The sequence below is a fragment of the Megascapheus bottae genome, chromosome 11 (assembly GCF_031878675.1).
Source record: "Megascapheus bottae isolate mThoBot1 chromosome 11, mThoBot2.hap1, whole genome shotgun sequence".
NCBI lineage: Eukaryota > Metazoa > Chordata > Mammalia > Rodentia > Geomyidae > Megascapheus > Megascapheus bottae.
The window spans coordinates 62995873-63010789 of NC_143519.1; the positions used below are offsets into that span (position 1 = coordinate 62995873).

Below are 14917 nucleotides of genomic sequence, written 5' to 3' on the forward strand. Positions count from 1 at the left end.
CTTTTTTTGGCTATTTCAGTTATGCAAGATCGCCGAAATAAAAGCCTTAATATCACATAATACTATAATATAGGGCCAAAAATTTGGAAGTATCCTCTTTATACAGAATATTGAATGCTAAATTATTTTCATTATTTTAAATGAATTTGCATATAATTTAAAACTTTTTTCCTCCTGTACCAGTCCTGGGGCTTGAACTCAGGGCCTGGGCACTGTCCTTGGGCTTTCTCAAAGCAAGTATTCTACTATTTGAGCCACAGCACCATTTTGGCTTCTTCTGTGTATGTGGTACCCAGGGCTTTGTATATACTAGGTAAGCACTCTACTACTAGGCGATACTCCTGGCTCCTAAAATGTTTGTTTGTTTATTTGTTTGTTTATTGCCAGTCCCTGGGCTTGAACCCGGGGCCTGGGTACTGTCCTTGAACACTTTGCTCAAGGCTATCACTGTACCACTTGAGCCACAGTACCACTTCTGGCCTTTTCCGTGTATGTGGTACTGAGGAATCAATCCCAGGGCTTGGTGCATGCTAGACAAGCCCTTTACCACTAGGCCATACTCCTGGCCTTAAAATGTTTATTTTTTAAAAATGGTATTATTTGTAGCAATGATGTAGTTATCCACTTTTTTTTTTTTTTTGGCCAGTCCTGGGCCTGGGCACTGTCTTTAGATACTTTTTGCTCAAGGCTAATGCTCTGCCATTGAGCCACAGCACCATTTCTGGCTTTTTCTATGTATGTGGTACGGAGGAATCGAACCCAGGCCTTCGTGTATGCTGGGATAGCACTCACTCTACTCTTAGGCCACACTCCTGGCCCCACAATGATGTAGTTTAAAGTAAGATTTAAGTAGCTTGTGGGCAATTAGGATTAATGTATATATGTTTATATGTTGATTGAATCAATGAATGAATGTCTGGGAACTGAATGACATATTGGTTTTCTAAGTGGGCAACTGTTTACTTCCCTAAGACAGCATCTATGTCTCTAGATTGAGCTTATCTGCTAACTTTAGCAAGAAGCTGTAGCAAGGCATAGTTAGCATAATACAGATGACTGTCGTCGTTGCTGTTTTTAGAAGAAGCAGTATGTCTGACTGGCTGGCATCTGCTCCTCTATTTGTTATAACATGCTGGAGACAGTTCAATTTTCAAAATACAGGAAGCCCTCAGTTAACAAACAGTGGATTTGGTTAAAATCATGGCCTAGCGTGTCAGTTTTACTGAGGAGTGATTTTCAAATGTGGTTTAATTCAGGAATTAATTTTCTAGAAGTGTCCAGCTGCAGTGAAATTTTCTCTTACCTTGTTTGGCATTGTAGACACATGACCCTTATAAAAGAAGAATTTATGGGGGAGGGAAATGTGTACCAAGACATGTGAAAGGGTATCAATGTATGTGAATTAATGCACCTTCTATCTGGCAAATATCATGTAACCCTTTTACTAATTACAATAAAAAAAAGAATTTATTTTTATTTATAACAGGTACACCGAAAAATCAGAGAAGATTCAGATATGGCACAAGATTCTCTGCAGTGCCTTGCTCAGTTAGCTTCTCTTCATGGACCCATCTTCCCCGATGAAGGATCCCAAGTCGATTATCTAGCACACTTTATTGAGGGATTACTGAATACTATCAATGGGTAGGTATACTTGCCCTTTGTAACTGAAAAAGAAACTTCCCATTTTTTTTTTTTTTTTTGTTGCTTAGACATTGGAGAGGACAGGAAACTAGTGGTTCCTCCCTCTGTTCCATATTTTAAAGTTGAGCTCTATAGCTAAGTTGAAGTGAGCATACAGAGATGTCCCTTTAAATGTCTATTGTTGTTACTTGTATTCAGAAAACTTACAGACTTAAAAAGTCCTCATTACTTTATTTGTAGGATTGAAATAGAAGATTCTGAAGCGGTGGGAATCTCTAGCATTATCAGCAATCTGATAACTGTGTTCCCTCGAAATGTTTTAACTGCCATTCCCAGTGAACTTTTCTCTTCCTTTGTTAACTGCCTCACACACCTCACTTGTTCTTTTGGGCGAAGTGCTGCACTGGAAGAAGTGGTGAGTGATACTCTGAAATAAATCTGTGTTTCTTAAGGAAATGCATACTGTCGTTGGAACATTTTCTCATGCCATGCTATGGTAGCTGATGTTAAAGTTATATTTCCTGTGTGTAAATTAATAGCAAAATATGTTTGGAAACATGACCTTTGAAAATTTTGGATTCAAATCTGGTTAGGTCCTAAGATTTTAATTTAAATAAGAGGTTCTAAGCTCATTTTAACAATGTTGAGTGTTGATAACTTCATGATATGGCATGACTATAATTATGTATATTTTAAGATTTTTTACTTTCGAACTTAGGCAGACATAATTTCATTCAAATCTTTGTAGTCATGCTTAGTTTAATGAGACAGTGCTTTTAACTTTTTTGGTAGTATAAATGGTTTAATAGTATATTTGAGTAGAAGATTAAAATCAAGAGTATACCAAAAAACCATTTTTGGTACAAATTTTCAGATGTGTTTTACAGATTCTTTACTGATATTTAGAGAACTAAAGTCTCTTGACAGCCCAGCTGCTTTTGTAGTTATTACTGTAACATTAATCATTGAAATTAATAGATTTTTTTCCTAACAAGTAATTATTAAATTGTTGAAACTAAATTTTTATTTTTTTGTGAATTGAAATAGTATTCCTTTTAAAACCTTAAGGAATAAAATCTGTTCTGTAGCTAATCTATTTCCATGTACAATCTTAAATTGTTTTGGTAGGGAGCTGACAATATCAATTTTTCCTGTCCCTTCAGATCTATATAGAACTTAAAGAACTCAGGAAAGATTTTGCTGCTGTAGTTCATGATTTGATGAGAGAAAAACAACCATGTCAGTCAGGGTTTACTATAACGGGAAAATGTAAATCTTAAAGGAAATAAGTTTAAAAACATCATATGCAATATCTACACTTCTCAGGAGGATAATAGATGTTCTAAATAGGAAAGTCAATGAAAAGTCAAGAATTCAAACTTTACTCAAACTCTTTTCCTAGTTTTTATGTACTATGGCTTCATATGCCTTTTCCTTTTCCCCCTTGGTTTCTTTAATTTCTTTTTTAAACCTGGTGGGTTAAAGATGTAAACATGTCACATATTTAGAAACCTTTTAGTGGATTAAGAGTGTTCGTAATATATTTTAAAGACTTGCTTGGAGGTATGTGATGTTCTTGTTGTTAATTTTATGTTTAGAATGTATTACTTTTGACGAAGAGGATGGATGACCGCTTGACAGTTTTTCTGTCCAGATTTCACTAGAAATATTGGAATGTAGCTAGGTAGCTCCACTGTTAGAGCAGTACATGTGTCTTGTCATATTTCACTAGAAAGAAGGCATGTTCAAGTTAGGATGGACCTATAGGTCTCACTTAAGACAAATGTTTATTTTAATCCCCTGATTTCTTTCAGTTGAGCAGTTTATATTTAATATCTTTTTCAAACAATTGGTCATCTGTTGTAATGGATAGAGAAAAAAGAAAACTTTTTGTAAAGCATTGCATTGTGGAAGTCATACTTGGCAGACATCTTACAGCTAAAGTCTTAGCAGGCCCTGTGTAAGTGATTTACAAGAAGATTAGAGAAATCCCCATAAATATTTCAATCTCAGTGTTAAAGTCTTGTGCGTACTAGGGATTATGCAGCTAGTACCAGAAAGTTATGAACGGGTACCTAGTGATTGTAGTCATGGTCTATGACACATAGTTTTTGTCCTGAGATAAATTTGAGAACTGAATATACTAAAATCATCTTAGGTGTCAGTATGAAGTGTAAAAATCTATGAAATTGAAGCAGTGGTGGGGTGGGGGCAGAGCAGTTGCTTAGCTGAGTAAGCATAAGGTCCAGGTGCCCAAGCATGCAGCTTCATCTCCCATGTGTTTCCTCACTGATAAAGTCACACTGCTAATTTTTTGTTGTCTTTTATGCCATGAGTGAACTCTATGAAAGTGTCTGTGTGTCGTGTACATACATCTTAGACCAGTTACTGGGTTTGTTTCGCCACACCTGTGAGTGGGGGGGGTGGAGGTCTCACACACACACACACACACACACACACACACACACACACACACACACACACACACACACACACACACACACACACACACAGAGACAGACAGACAGACAGACACCTGGGGCTTAAACTCAGGGCTCAGGCATTATCACTGAGCTGCTTGCTCTACCACTTGAGCAACAGCACTGCTTCTGCTTTTTCTGTGTATGTGGTACTGAGGAATTAAACCCTGGGTTTCATGCATGCTAGGCAAAGCACTCTGCCACTAGGCCATGCTCCCAACCCTCTGTAGTAATTCTTGATAGCTAGGAAAGAACACATTGATGAACACATAGAGCAAGATGGCTGGTTAGCCTCCTCTTGCCTGTTGTGCACCCATGAATTTCTCTGGCCTAAATAATTGAGAAAAAAATGAAATGAGATGACACAAATATTTTTAAGTCTTGTACACTAAAATTATTCCTTTTCATAGTAGTAATAGTTTTAGCTCTATGATAATCTTTGGAAGAAAACTGGCTGCCATTGTAACTTGAGTACTTGAAGAGTTATTTTAATGAGTGCTTGCTTTGGCCCCACATGTACTAAAAGTAGAACAATACAGGGAAGATTAGCACAGTCCTTGTGCAAGGATGACATGCAAATTAATGAAATGTTCCTATATTTTTTTACTTAGATAATTGTAACCCCTCTGTACATCTCACTTAAAATAACAATAAATAATTGAAACAATGAAACGAATTATTTAATGAAGAGGAGGGAGAACAGTGGTGGCGGTGAAACTGATCAAGATGCATTCATTCATTCATTCATTCATTCATTTATTGCCAGTCCTGGGCTTGAGCTCAGGGCCTGAGCCACTGTCCTTGGACTTTCTCAAGGCTAGAGCTATACTACTTGGGCCTCAGCACCACTTCTAGCTTTTTTCTGTGTATGTGCTACTGAGGAATCGAACTGGGGTCTTCTTGCATGCTGAGCAAGCACTCTACCACTAGGCCAAATTTTATTTAATTTGAGTGGATTATAAACAGACTTGGATATTAGTAAGTTCTGATTGCAGTATTTAAGATTTAAGCCTAGTGTTTGTAGTTGATAGAATATCTTTTGTGCTGTTCCTGGATCTTGAACTTAGGGCTGAGGTATTGACCCTGAACTTTTTTTTTGCAAGGGGGGGTGGAGGTGTCAGTCATGGGACTTGAACTCTGAACCTGGGCATTGTCCCTGAGCTCTTTAGTTAAAGGCTTTTTGCATAGCTCCACTTCTGGCTTTTGGTAGTTAATTGAAGATCAGGATCTCACAGTTTTCCCACATTGGCTGGGTTTGATCACTAACCCTCAGATCTCAGCCTTCTGAGTAGGTAGGATTACAGGCCTGAGCCACTGTAGTTGGGCTTGATGCAAAATTGCTTGTTTGTTTTTTGGCCAGTCCTGGGCTTGAACTTAGGGCCTGTGCATTGTCCTTGGACTTTCTCAAGGCTAGAGATCTACCACTTGAGCCTCAGCACCACTTCTGGCTTTTTTTCTCTGTATGTGCTACTGAGGAATAGAACCCAGGTCTTCGTGCATGCTAGGAAAGTACTCTACCACTAGGCTAAACTCCCAGCCCTGATACAGTATCTTTACAGCAAAGCATGTACACTAACTGATCTTCTGCATAAAGTCTCTTGTATTATTTGGATTGCTAATATGTGATACATAATGAAATCCAACAGGTCCTAAGTTTAAAAATGAACACTAGAGTGTGAAGGAGGATGGTTCTTGGACCTCGTGTAAAGTAGAAGAGTCCCTGTCATGTCAGCCCACTAGGAATGTTGCTGGATGTTCAGTTCTGTAAATATATATTGCCTGTCTACTATATGCCAACCGTGGTGCTTAAAGAATTAGGAAATTGGGAACTGCAACTTGGATTCTTGGATTCTTATTTTTTATTGGGGGAGTTTTTTTTTTTTTTCTTAAATCCTATCTTATCTATAGGATTCTTGTATAATTGCTTACTTGTCAGCTAAACCACTTTTTTGAGGGATTTCAGAATTCAGGATTAATATCAGCAGGTACTCTGCACAAGTTAAACTAAATCTATACATAGATAGATAAGGTTTGCATCTGCATTCAGAAAATTCTGAATTCTTCCTTTTTTTTTTTTAAACTGTGTTGGTACTTAGGACTTAAATTCAGGGCTTCATGCTCTCGTTTGGATTTTTTTTTTTCTTTGCTCAAGCCTACCACTTTAGTCATAGCTCTCCTTCAGGCCTTTTGCTGGTTAATTGGAGATAAGTAGTTCCATGGACTAAGCTGTCCTTGAACCATGATCCTCATATTTTAGCCTCCCAATTATAGAATTAAAATGCTTCATCTTTTTTTTTTTTTTTTGCCAGGTCTGAGGCTTGAACTCCTGGCCTGGGCAATGTCATTGGGCTTTCTCAAGGCTAATAGTACTCTACCCCTTGAGCCACAGCACCACTTCTGGCTTTTTCTCTGTGTGTGGTGCCACAGAATCAAACCCAGGGCTTTGTGCATGTTAGGTAAACACTCTACTACTAGGCCTCACTCTTGGCCCTAAAATTATAGAATTATAGGTATGAGCCACCAGCTCCTGTCCTCAATTTTTTCATGAAGTTACTTTTTTTTTTACTATTAGTTTTTTCTTTTCTTTCTTTATTTTTTGCTTGCTTGCTTGCTTGCTTTTTTTCCATTTTTGCCTGTCCTAGGGCTTGAACTCAGGGTCTGGGCCCTGTCCTTGGACAGGGGTAGCACACTACCACTTGAGCCACAGCACCACCTCACCTTTTCTGTGTATGTGTTACTGAGGAATTGAACCCAAGTCTTTGTGCATGCTAGGCAAGCACAAAGGCCACACTCCCAGTCTCCCTCCCTCCTTTTTAAAAATCAGTTTTCCATTGTCATATTTTTCTTAACTGAGTACAGATGAATGAGAATATTTACAAATGTGGCTCTTTGTTTTTTAGTTTTCCATATATCCTTGTTAACGTACATAGTGTTTGTGATGTTTTTGGGCTTTAGGATGTGCTGGTAACATGTAAAATTTTAACTTGGTAAATTCAGAAATCTGAATAACTCTGCATGATCCACTTAGACTAAGAAACAGTACATTAAGCCAAGCTAGTGGTTCACACCAATAATTCTAGCCCTCCAGGTGTGACTAGATTATTAATCAAGTTCAATCTGAACTATATAATGATAACTTGCCTGGAAAAAAAAAATGAAGAGAAGGGAAGGCAAAATGAAGGGAGGTTGGCTCTAATAATGACTTTTTCCTGTTAAATGTACCTGTTTTGTTTTAGTTTTATTGTTTTCCTTTTTTCTAATTGCAAGCAAGTTTTGTTTTGTTTGTAACTAGTTCCTCACTTTTTCTTCTTGTCTATAAGGGAACATTGCTAGTAAACTTGCTGACTAGTGTTCCCGGGGCAAGTTCTTAAGACCAATCATTATAGCTTAGGATCAGCCTCATGCTAGAAATATAGAGTTTAGAGCACTGTAAGGTTAAGGAACTCTTTAAAAAAATAAAATTCCTTAAAAAATAAAATTTCTCATGAAGTTTCTCAAACCCATGTCAATACACTTTTTATTCGAATCTTTTTTTTTTCTTTTGCAAAACTGCTTTGGAATCTTAGTTTTGTTGACTAGCTCATGTTACATTTACATGTGAAATAATTTTTTGTATGAAAATGATTTTGCCCTGGGGATGTAGCTCAGGAGCTTTAGCATGTTTACAGCTCTTGGTCCTTACCAAAAAGGAAGAGAGAAAAAAAAAACTGTGAAATCAACAAAAAATGAGCTTTCTAATTTCAGGGCAAAGATTTGGTATTGCATTGGTAGCTGTTTATTTATTCTTTATGCAAGAAATGTATTATATAGTGGGTTGGATTATAGTTAAGTACCTATTAGTGACCATAGTATTATTCTGTTAGAGGTTGAGTTGAAGTTATCAGTATAATCACCCCCCCCCAAAAAAAATCCTAACTACTCTGTAATGAAATTTATGTGCATACATTTATAGTTTCTGATAACAGATTTATGTAGATAACCATAGGTATAAAAAGTATTTTAGGGGCCAGCAGTTTAGTCTAGTGGTAGAGTGCTTGTGTAGCATGCACGAAGACCTGGGTTCGATTCCTCAACACCACATACATAGAAAAATGCTGAAAGTGGGGCCAGGAGTTTGGCCTAGTGGTAGCGTGCTTGCCTTGCATGCACGAAGACCCAGGTTCAATTCCTCGGTACCACATGCATACAAAAAAGCTGGAAGTCGTGCTGAGGCTCAAGTGGTAGAGCTCTAGCCTTGAGAAAGTCCAAGGACAGTGCTCAGGCCCTGAGCTCAAGCCCAGGACTGGCCAAAAAAAAAAAAGAAAAATGCTGAAAGTAGTGCTATGCCTCAAATGGTAGAGCACTATCCTTGAGAAAGCCCAAGGACAGTTCTCAGGCCCAGAGCTCAAGCCCCAGACTGGCCAAAACAAAAAACATTTTAGGGCAGTTCCATAACCATCTCCTCAACATCTCATTCCTTCCCTTTGGATACTCCCATTAGTGTCCCACACCAGAGTCATACAACATTTCCTATAGTTGATGAACCTGCTTTGAAACATCATTATGTTTTAGAATCTGTACTATCCATTATTTCCTCTATGTGACTGATTGTTCTGTTTATTGGGACAATGGATAATGACACGTGCCATAAGAGGATCATACAGAATAATTTCACTATTTACCCTCACTGCCAGTCTCTTGATAACCACTAATCTTGGATTTATTTTTTCAATACAATTACCAAAGCACAAAACCTTGTGTGTGTATATCCGTGTGAGAGAGAAGGTCTGCCTCACCCCTCCTATATACTTACAAGGTAATTCTGATAAGTATTGATATCATAGTTTTATCACCTCCCCCATCCTGCATTTCCAAATGGATAAAGTGGGGTCAAGTAGTCTCCTAAGCCCCTCTCCAAAGCCTTGCTGGCAGCAGGCCTGATAATACCTAGAGCATGAGCACATTATGTCTAGCTTGGTCTTCTTAGTCATCTCTGTGCACGTGCTGCTGGCTATGTTGCTGGCTGTGCTGCTGGGTTTTAGCCAGAGTGGCTGTGGAGCTGGGCCAAGGTATGAAAAAGCACTAGGTTAGATTTCACTGCTCTGTGATTAGACTAAAGGATCCAGTTGCTAAATGTCATCAACCAGCTCTCACACTTTAACTGGTGAGTTACTTGTATTTGTGTCCGAAGGGACACAGAGGGTGTTTTTTTTTCCCTCTGCTTGTTTATTCTATTTAAATTTAGCAGTATATACCCTTAATGTTGATTGCCATTCAGTGAGTATTACATTCTATTTTGTGATCTGTTTTATTTAATATCAGGGCTTTATTGAGGAATTTGTCAAGAGTATTTCAAGTAATTGAAAGGTGTTAAAGACTTTTTTAAAAAAAGACTTTGCATGTTATAATTTTCTGTATGTGAAAAATTAAACTGACAGCATTTGGACTATACAAATGAAGATAGGACTTTGAAAACGTCTTGTTTCTTTCTTTTTTTTTTTTTTCCCAATTGAGATTCCATGGGTCAGAGGATGCTACTCTTAAGTTCCTGTTAAGATATGTTACCACTGTTTATTTTGGCAAGATAAACTGTTAAGACCTAACAAATGATGTCTGTGAAGCATGTGCTTTGTTAAGTATACAAACAGGCCACAGATGTTTCTGTGGGAAGAAAGTATAAGTGCTCAACTTCTGGCTTTTAATTTTTTTTTTTTTAAGTATGAGGTTTGAACTCAGAGACTTCCTTGCACTTGCTAGGCAGGTGCTCTACTCCTGTGCCAAAAACTTCCACCCTTTTTGCACACTGTTTAGTTTTTAGTCTTGCTTCCTTTGTGGTTGTGCACCTGACTGTAATCCTCCTAGTTTATTTTTGGCCTTTCACTCTAGGTGGAATGACATACCTACAGAAGGTTAAGAGAGGAGTCTTGTGAACCTTTTTGCTTGGGTTGGACTGGCTTTGCTTGAACTGTGATCCTTTGGATCTCATCCTTTTGAGTAGCTAGAATTACAGACAGGAATCCCCAGTGCATGAGAGTACTTTGTTGAAGGAACAAACCACTTTCTCCTGCTATTAACAAGTTGATTACTGTGCTTGAACATATTAATATTTTCCCTCATTTGTGTATGGGGGGGGTAGGTACTGTTCCCTCCCCCACCTTTATTTTCCTGGTACTGGAGCTTGAACTCAGGGTCTTCTGTTATTTGTTAGTTCCCTCTCCCCTCCCCCCCAGCAATGCTGGTTCCCTGCCATTTGAGATGCAACTTCACTTCTGTTTTTTTTTGTTTTTTTGTTTTACTTTTGTGGAAAAATGGAGATAAGATTCTCACAGGGCTTTTTTTTCCCCCTCTTTTATTTGTTTTGCTTTGCCACTCCTGGGGCTTGAATTCAGGACCTGGGCACTCTTTTTGCTTAAGGCTAGTGCTCTGCCACTTGAGCCACAGCGCCACTTCCGGCTTTTTCTGAATATGTGGTACCTGGGAATTGAACCCAGGGCTACAATTGTGCATACTAGGCAAGCATTCTGCTACTAGCTACACTCTCAGCCCTGTTTTTTGTTTGTTGGGGTTTTTTTTTTGCTTTTGGTCTGTCATGGGACTTGAACTCAAGGTCTAGGTGTTGTCCTTAAGATTTTTTTTGCACTGGCTGGCTTTGGACTGCCATCCTCAGATCCCAGCCTCTTGAGTAGCTAGGATTCTAGTCATGGGTCAGTGGTTCCAGCTCCCAAAGCATCATTTGGGGGGGGGGCGGGGTTTGAGCTTGGGGCCTCAGGGTGTTCTCCCTGAGCTCTTTTGTCCAAGGCTAGTGTTCTAAGATTTGGAGCCACAGTGCTACTGGTATTAATTGGAAAGAAAGCCTCACTATTTTTCTGTTTTCTTTTTTTGATGGGTCGTGAGGTTTGTACTCAGCCTGGACTTGAGCCAAGCCCCACTTTCCATTTTCTAGAACTTAATTGGAGATAAGTGTCTCAAGTTCTTTTGTGCCCGGGCTGGCTTTGAATCTTGATCCTCAGATCTCAACTTCCTGAGTGGCTAAGATTACAGGCCTGAGCCACAGCACCCAGCCTTTTCTGTTTTCTTATAAATAAACTTTCCTATTCTCTTTGCCACTAGAAGTATTGTAATAAACATTCTTTCACATGTTTATAGTACTCATTTTTCTAGAGAAATTTTTCTTCCCTCCTCCCTTTCTTCCTTCCTCCCCCCCTTTTATTTTCTCTTCTCTTCTTTTGCCAGTCTCTTTGCCAGTCCTGGAGCTTGAACCCAGCGCCTGGGCACTGTCCTCAGGCTTTTCTCAAGGTTAATGCTTGACCACTTGACCCACAGCATAACTTCCTCTTTTTTCTGTGTATATGGTACTAAGAAACAAACCCAGAGCTTTGTGCTTACTAGATGAGCACTCTATCATTAGGCCACACTCTTGGCCCTAGAGAGAATTTTTTGTCCAGTGTAAACCTATAAGAGGAATTTTCTTAAGACCATATATGTATTCACTTATACAAGATAATGCATGATAGTGTCCAATAATTTACTGAAGTGATTGGATCTGTGTCCATGCCCACAGTGGAGTATGTCAGTTTTTATTAGTCCTTGTCCTCACCAGCCATTGCTGTTAATATAAAATGGAATCTTAATGCTAGCTATATTGACTTCTACCTGTAATTACTTTTGCTTGGACTAGAAGCATTATGAATTTGAGGTCAACCCCAGTCAAGGTAGCAAGGACCCTGTGTCAAAAACTAAAGGGCTGGGATGCAAGCCCATTGGCAGATCACTTGTCTAGCATGTATAAAACCAACCCCAGTATTGAAAAAGGCAAGCAAAAGCACTCTGAAGCTGGGTGTAGATAATAACAAAATCTGTTGTCCAAGCTGTTAGTGCCTAGCTTTAGATTTTTCTATGTGTATTGTTGATTTATTTGGCATCGGTGTTTCAGCTTCCTGGGTTATTCCTTTCTTAATCTTGTCTGTGGATCAGTTTGTGTAAGATTGGTAACTTTTTGGTTTGGTTCTTACTAGTTCAGTAGGTCGCACCTAAAAATCTTAGCATCAAAATCAGAATTGTCTTTGGGGGAAAATTTGAACTGATTAAAAAAAAAAACATGCACAGTTTTATATGATTATAAGTTTTTTCTTTCTTCTACTCAACTCAGCTGGATAAATTTAAGTTTTATTGTTTCAAAATTGTTACTAAAGTGATATGCATACTGGAAAAAGTAATTCAAATAATGCACAAAGTTAGAATTCTCCAAAGTTATATTTTTCATTTGAATGAATGCCTACTTGGCATTTCTAGATTTATACATAGAACTATGTAATAACTTTTTCTTCATTCTAATTACACAAATTACTTGTAATTATTACAAAGTTGGTAGTAAACAAAATCACTTTAAAATTAACCAATTTTTCAGACTTTTAAGGCATAAATTGAGACTAAAAGCAAAATTATAGTATTTCCCTAATAGTACAGACACTCAATATGTCCTTGGTGTTAGAAATAGTACTTTTAAGTGTAAAACACTAGAGAAGTGGCTCAGTATAGTTGAATGGCTGCCAGTAGTTTAAATGGTCCTCTTGCAAACATTCTTTTTTATTATTATTAAAGAATTTATTAACATTGATTTTTTACATCAGATTTCAAATGACGTGTTTAACAAGTATTCAAGAAGGGAATCTCTATATACAATCACAGGCTCTTAATTTCTAGAACATAATCAAAATTAGGCTAAGGGTTTGTATATCATAGATGCATATTAATCTATGTAATAAAACATTTTGTCTATAGAATCATAGGTTTTTATGTCTATATAGCTGTGTTTATATTTCCTGTACCATGTCCATAGCATTGGGTATGTGAATAATGAGTCTTTGCTCTTGTACTGTTTGGATCTAATAGCCACATATTAAGGATACCATGCGCCTTTTGTTCCTTTAATCTTGACTTTTCTCACTCAACATGATTCGCTCTAGATTCATCTGCTTCCCATTATTTTATGTTGTCTGTTGGCTATGTAGAATTTCATTGTGTATGTATGTATGTATATATATATGTATATATACACCACATTTTCTGTATCCATTCATGTGCTTGCAAACATTCTTAAATGTGTATCATCCTATAACTTTCCTGTTCAATTGATTTTATTATTGTTATTATTATTTATTTTGTCTGGATAATGTATAGAAGGGTTACAGTTAATTCGTCAGGTGGTGGGTACATTATTTCTCGAAACTTGATACCCCTTCTCATGTCCTTCCATCCCCCCCCCACCTTTTTTTGCCAGTCCTGGGGCTTGAACTCAGGGCCTAGGCATTGTCCTTGGACACTTTTTTTGCTCAAGACTAGTGCTCTGCCACTGAGACACAGCATCACTTCCAGCTTTTTCTGTGTATGTCATATCAAGGAATTGAACCCAGAGCTTTGAACCCAGAGCTTTGGGCATGGTAGGCGAGTACTCTGCCTCTGGGCCTCTGTGTATATGTGTGTGTGTGTGTACGGTATTCTAGAGCTGAAGAGCTCAGGGACTACTGCTTGAGCCACAGTACCACTTCCTTAGTTGACATTCTTAAGGAAATAAGTTCCATTTCATTTTTGTTGAACTTTTTAAGTTTTTTGTTTGATGTCAGTTTTAGGGCTTGAACTCAAACCCAGGGTGCTGCCCTGAGGATTGGTTGTTGTTGTTGTTTGTTTGTTTGTTTGTTTGTTTTGTCATGGGGCTTGAACTCTATCCCTGGGCGCTGTCCCTGAGCTCTTCAGCTCAAAGTTACCACCCTACCCTTAAACCACAGCCCCACTTCTCTTTTTTCTAGGCATTAATTGGAAATAAAGAGTCTCATGGCTTTGTAGTGCTGGGGCTGCCTTTGAACCCCAAACCTCAGATCTCAGCCTCCTGAGTAGTCAGGATTACAGGCGTGAGCCACCACTGTGCCCTTGGCTTCCCTGAGCTTTTTTGTTCAAAATTAGCACTGTACATCTGAACCACAGCTTCACCTTCAGCTTTTTCACTCATTACTTGGAGATAAGAGTGTTAGGGACTTTCCTGCCCAGGCTTTCTTTAAACCACAATCTCAAATCTCAGCCTCCTGAGTGGACTACAAATGTAAGCCACTGCTTCCTGGCTTCAAGTGATTTCTTTTTCTGCATAAAGCCACTCTTCACAGTTGCTCTTCTATAAATTAGGTAGCTTCTATAAATTAGGCAGCTCCACTGGTGTTTTGGAAACCTTTCCTCTGTAAATCTTTGCCCAGCCTATCCACTTTTCCATTGCCCAAACCAGTTATACTTCCCAATGTAGCCAGTAAGTTTTCTTTAATAGTGCATAGAATCATCTCAGCTTGAAGTGCTGCAGTGGCTTCTGGCTGTTTTTAGAAGGAAACCCAGTCTCCAGGTTCCAGCTTGTTGAGACCATCTGCTGCCCATATCCTCACCCAGTCATGTGTCGTAGTCAGTCACCATCTGCTAGTAGCTCACTCCTGCCTCCTGGCTTTACAACTTTAATAGTATAATGGCCTTGCTGTACAATACTAACTCTATTTGGGGAAATTTGGGTCATAAATAATTCTGTGAAAATCTCTTCTTACTTAGTTTTGTTATAACTTTTTTATTTTTATTTATTTATTTATTTATTATTTATTTTGCCATTCCTGGGGCTTAAACTCAGGGCCAGGACACTGTCCTTGGGCTTTCTCAAGGCTAGTGTTATACCACTTGAGCCTCAGCACCATTTCTGTTTTTTCCTGTGTATGTGGTACCAAGGAATCAAACCCAGGGCTTCATGCATGTTAGGCAAGCACTCTACTACTTGGCCACCCTCTGGG

The 14917-nt window shown here is 38.4% G+C and overlaps 1 protein-coding gene and 1 non-coding gene across 4 annotated transcripts in view; both read left to right on the plus strand.

The window, feature by feature from the left end:
* Xpo4 (exportin 4) overlaps positions 1 to 14917 on the plus strand; it is a 109861-nt gene that overhangs the window by 71505 nt on the left and 23439 nt on the right. For all 3 annotated transcript variants that reach the window (XM_090342423.1, XM_090342424.1, XM_090342425.1), the window contains exons 8-9: positions 1487 to 1644; positions 1885 to 2059. In XM_090342423.1, the coding sequence (XP_090198549.1) occupies positions 1487 to 1644; positions 1885 to 2059 (333 nt within the window). The remainder of the gene's footprint in view (positions 1 to 1486; positions 1645 to 1884; positions 2060 to 14917) is intronic.
* Positions 4620 to 4726, plus strand: LOC150057270 (U6 spliceosomal RNA). Its single transcript, XR_016537208.1, has one exon. It is a non-coding gene; the product is annotated as a U6 spliceosomal RNA (small nuclear RNA).